Raw genomic sequence first — 5348 nt, 5'->3', positions numbered from 1 at the left:
TTTTCTTTTTGCTTATGTGGTGCTGAGGAATCGAACCCAGGGCCTCGAGCATGCAAGGCAAGTGCTCTACCACTGAGCCACCTTCCCAGCCCAACACATCTTTCTTTTAAAATGCTTGTGCAGCTGAGCGCTAGTGGCTCACGCCCATAATCCATAATCCTAAGTACTCCGGAGGCTGAGATCCACACACACACACACACACACACACACACACACACACACACACACACACACACACACACACACACACACACACACACACACACACGTTATTCTAAAGTAAGGAAATCCAGATTAAGTCCCACAGGAAGACCGGCACAAAATATTACATATAGACACACACACACACACACACACACACACACACGTTATTCTAAAGTAAGGAAATCCAGATTAAGTCAACAAAATAAGGCTGGGATAAGATAAGGTCAATACCCAGGGTACAAGCAATAGTCTGGAACACTTGGCTAGAGAAGCTGCAATTTTATGTCTGGTTTTCTAGCAGCCAGAATTAAAAAGAAGGAAACAGATCAGTAACTTTACCCACAAGATCAAAAGGTATGCCACAAATAATCACTAAGATGAGCTGCTTCCTGCTATTTTGGCCACACATAACTGCCCTGGTGAATTCTCAGGAAAAAGACAATGTGTAAGATAATGCAAAAAGCCTTAAAAAAAAAAAATCAATACTGAAGTACAATAGTAGGTTTCCCAGGACCTCTTCTTACAACGTTCCACCAAAGGCCAATGAGAACTGCAGAATTCCGAGTGACTGATGCATAAGAGGGAAATGCTGCTGTGTCTTTCCTCTCAGCTAATTACTGCTTTGCTTAGATGCTGGTGGTCAAGACTACCTTAGAACTAGACAAGGACTTGTGAACAACAAGGGGCTGTGATTTTCAACTGTGCCACTGAGTATACTTTCACATTATGCCACTATGTAATATATTCAAGTGTTGCCAATTTGTGACAAAATGGAAGCAGAAGGAAGGTCCAAAAACAGGTCCTCCACCCCAATTTCAAATAATCTTCATTATCTGTAAGGAGCCTTTACCAGACAATCTGTGAGGTCTTCAGGGCTCCAGAGACAACACTTGAAAAATCAGTACTGATAGAACTTTACACAGGGCCAAGAAGCTACCTTTAAGCTCAAAGAAAACTATATTTAACCCAAACTTGTACATCCATTTTTGTCACTTGACATGAAAGGTTCTACCATATTTCTAAATAAAAAAATAATGACTCAGGGTAAAAAAGACACTATACATATTAGTGCTATAATAAACAATTTACTCCTACAGAAAGAATGTAGGCCAAGCCTTTTAACTTCAAGCTGCAAGTGAGACTGAAGATATTAAGCCCTTACTGCAGGGAGTGGGCAAGTGTGTGCATGTGTGTGCGCATGTGTGTGCGCATGTGTGCGCGCATGTGTGTGTGCATGTGTGTGTGTGTCTATGTCTGTATGTGTATACAGGAATCCATACAACTCAGATAATCAACAGCAAGATGAATTTCTAGACCCATCTATAATTACTAGACCCATCTATAGGGGAACAACTGACCAGAGGACTGTGATTTGTTCTTCAACATACAAAAGGCTACTTATATGACATACTAGCTCCCTGATTAATAAATGCACATACACAGAGATAACTAATAGACATATATTCTGATGAAAAAATCACATTTGCATATTCTAGAGACATTGCTCAGCAGTAAACCCACCTGCTTGGAAAGCATGAAGTCCCAACTTCAAATGTCAGTATTACAAAATGAATAGATTGATCAATCTCGTTTTTAGATAATAATCAATTCACTAATATCACAGATATTAGGTACTAGAAAAATTACTACCAACCTTACCTAGATAAGCAGAACTCCAACGTTTTCTTAAGAACTTCTCGAGGGTCTTCTTCCTGACTTTCTGGTTGAGACTCATTTCCTCCTACATATAGGTAAAGATCAATTCAGGAAAAAAATGTCTTAAATTTTACCAAATAAGTAATTTAATATGACAGTACACACACACACACACACACACACACACACACACACACAATGTCTTAAATTTGACCAAATAAGTAATTTAATATGACAGTACACACACACACACACACACACACACACACTTCCCAATACTATAAGTATACAGAGAAGAAATTATTTTACCAACTAGAAAAATTGCCAAAAAAGCTCCACAGAACAACAAAAAAACCTGAAAACCAAACAAAATAAAATAGATTCCTTTTCTTTTCTCTAAAACAAAATAGCTGAAAGTCAGGCCCAGCTGGTCAAGCTTGTAATCCTAGTGACTCAGAATGTTCAGTTCCAGAGGATCGTGGTTCAAAGTCAGCCCAGGCAGAAAATACTTCATCTCCAAAATAACCAGCAAAAAGCTGAGCAGGAGGCATGACTAAAATGGTAGAGCACCAGCTGAACAAATAAGACAGGCACATGTGAGGTCCTGAATTCAAACCAAAAAATCAAAACAAAAACAGTTTAGAAAATAATCGGATTAAAATTTCACTAATGAAGTTTAGCAGTGACTCTTTAACACAAAATGGCTGGTATAAATAGCTGATATCTCACATCACTTTAAAATGGATTTGTATTGGGAGAGATCCAGGGAAGGGACAATGTCCAAAAAGAATGTACTCTACCTGACTTAAGTAACTGTAACCCTCTGTACATCACCTTTATAACAACAATAAAAATTTACAAAAAATACTTGCAGGTAATGGAAAAAGGATAGATACCAAATAATATAAAGAAAGAATTAAAAGAAAGAAAAGATAAATATAGGTAAAAATAAATGCTGTAGATCGTAAATAGTTTGTACACTATAGCCTTAAATTTACATTTCCAACTAGTCAAAGGGACAAGTAGAAAACTGTTTGGTTACAGTATACAAGTAAGTCAGAGCTTCAGGTGACCCAAAACAATCCTGGGATAAAGAGCTATGCAATGTCTAGTTATTTAGGCCTCTAATGGAGTAAAATAGTTTATACAAAGAGAAGAGCCCCTGCCTTTGCCAGTATACTAGACACTGAACAAACAGGAATTTTAACAACCTTGAGATGAAAGGCATTGAAGTGCTAAGAACAAAGAATGTTTTCATATGCTCTTATATAAATTAGCCTGGAATAATCATACATGTGCCAGGGTAATACAACAGACACTGTATTTTAAAAGTCAAAGTTAATGACCATGGAAAAGCAAAGACACAGTAGGACATTAAGAATAGAACAGCAGGGGCTAGGAAGGTGGCTCAGTGGTAGAGTGCTTGCCTTGCATGCATGAGGCCCTGGGTTTGATTCCTCAGCACCACATTCACAGAAAAAGCCGGAAGTGGGTGCTTGGCTCAAGTGGTAGAGCACTAGTCTTGAGCTGAAGAGCTGAGGGACAGCGCCCAGGCCCAGAGTTCAAGCCCCACGATGGACAAAAAAAAAAAAAAAGAATAGAACAGCATAGTTCATTTCACTCTTCCTAATGAGAAAGAAAAACAAAATTGCTAAAATCACCAAAGAGAAAAATACTGTAAATAACACCAGGAGACGTGAGATTAAAACATGACCTGTCATTCCTTCATCTAGAGACATTCCTTTTAAATTCACATTCCAACCTCAATATTTAATAGATATTTACTAAGCCAGAAAATATTATATTTAGCCTAAATAAGGCAAAGCCTCTTTTCATGGGTCAACATCCTAGTTCAAGAAGCAGGCAGGCTGTTAGGAAAGTCACTATACAATATAATGTGAGACAGGAAATAGCAAAGGGACAGAGCAACATCATGCTCTTCTGGATAGGAGGTGTTACCTCATCTGATCTGACCTGAGAGAGATAAGGTATGGGAAATGTGGGAAGTAAGTTCTACATGTGCTGCAACAAAGGCCTTTAGGCCTTTAGAGGGTAGTCAGGAAATACTAAGGAGGCTGGCATAACCAAGAAGAGTGAGGAAACAGAGTAAGAAAGAAGCCTCAGAGTAGGATATTATAATAGAGTTGGATGATAGAATTTTAATCTAAATAGGAAGCCAAATCAGGGCTGCATATAGATTACTATTACTGAACTATTTGTTGAAAAGGCTACCCTTTTTCCTGTCTTTGCCTCTCTGCAAGCAGACAGAAACATAGGTAGGAGGATCGATGTCTATACCAGCCCTGAAAAAATTTTGAGATCCTATGCAAAAAATAACTAAAGCAAAAAAACAAAAAAAAAACCCAAAACAAAACAAAACACTGGAGGCATGACTCAAGTATGATACGATTGGGCTATCAAGTGTTAGCCCCAGAGTTTAAACACTAGTACCTTAAAAAAAAAAAGGTGTTGTATATAATACAACATTAAAGTCTAAGGCAACAAAACTGATAAAACTGATTTTATAAAAATTAGATTGTTATACATCAAAAGATACTATCAGCCAGGGGCTGGTAGCTGATGACTTCAATTCTAGCTACTCAGAAAGGTAAGATCTGAGGATCATGGTCTGAAGTCAGCTCAGGCAGAAAAGTCTATGTGACTCTTAGCTCTAATTAACCAGCTGTGGCTTAAGTGAGCACTATTCTTTAGAAAAAAAGCAGCTCGGGGCTGGGAAGGTGGCTCAGTGGTAGAGCACTTGCCTTGCATGCTCGAGGCCCTGGGTTCGATTCCTCAGCACCACATTCACAGAAAAAGCCGGAAGTGGCGCTGTGGCTCAAGTGGTAGAGCACTAGCCTTGAACTGAAGAGCTGAGGGACAGTGCCCAGGTCCAGAGTTCAGGCCCCACGACCGGACCCAAAAAAAAAAGAAAAAAAGCAGCTCATGGATAGCACATAGGCCCTGAGTTCAAGCCCCAGGACTACCCCTCCCTCCACCTCCCCAAAAAGAAAGTAGAGCAGCCACCTTTGCTTCAGAAAGAATGGGCTTCAAAGAAAGGAAATTTGCTTTAATGATAAAGGAGTCAAATCTCTTAAGACCTAACAATGTGTGAGCCTAACAGAAACACTGGCACAAACACTTTGGAAATCAGTTTGGTCTTCCAAACTGCGTTTGTATAACACTAAACAAACTTTCTAGTGTAAGACACAACTACTGTACTCTGGAGTTTAAGGAATCAAACTGTCATGTCTACATAAAAACTTGTACACTGGGCTGGGAAGGTGGCTCAGTGGTAGAGTGCTTGCCTTGCATGCATGAGGCCCTGGGTTCGATTCCTCAGCACCACCAAGCAGGGAAAAAAAAAGCCGGAAGTGGCATTGTGGATCAAGTGGTATAGAGTTGGATGATAGAATTTTAATCTAAATAGGAAGCCAAATCAGGGCTGCATATAGATTACTATTACTGAACTATTTGTTGAAAAGGCTACC

At 39.2% G+C, this 5348-nt stretch overlaps 1 protein-coding gene across 3 annotated transcripts in view; it reads right to left on the bottom strand.

Annotated features, from left to right (window-relative positions):
- Positions 1 to 5348, bottom strand: part of Larp4b (La ribonucleoprotein domain family, member 4B) — a 48233-nt gene that overhangs the window by 25150 nt on the left and 17735 nt on the right. For all 3 annotated transcript variants that reach the window (XM_013009357.1, XM_013009360.1, XM_013009359.1), the window contains one exon: positions 1864 to 1945. In XM_013009357.1, the coding sequence (XP_012864811.1) occupies positions 1864 to 1945 (82 nt within the window). The remainder of the gene's footprint in view (positions 1 to 1863; positions 1946 to 5348) is intronic.

Source organism: Dipodomys ordii, unplaced genomic scaffold (genome assembly GCF_000151885.1).
Source record: "Dipodomys ordii isolate 6190 unplaced genomic scaffold, Dord_2.0 Scaffold9, whole genome shotgun sequence".
NCBI classification, from domain to species: domain Eukaryota; kingdom Metazoa; phylum Chordata; class Mammalia; order Rodentia; family Heteromyidae; genus Dipodomys; species Dipodomys ordii.
Note: the sequence above shows the minus strand (reverse complement) of the source record. Positions and strands in the feature narration are given on the sequence as shown.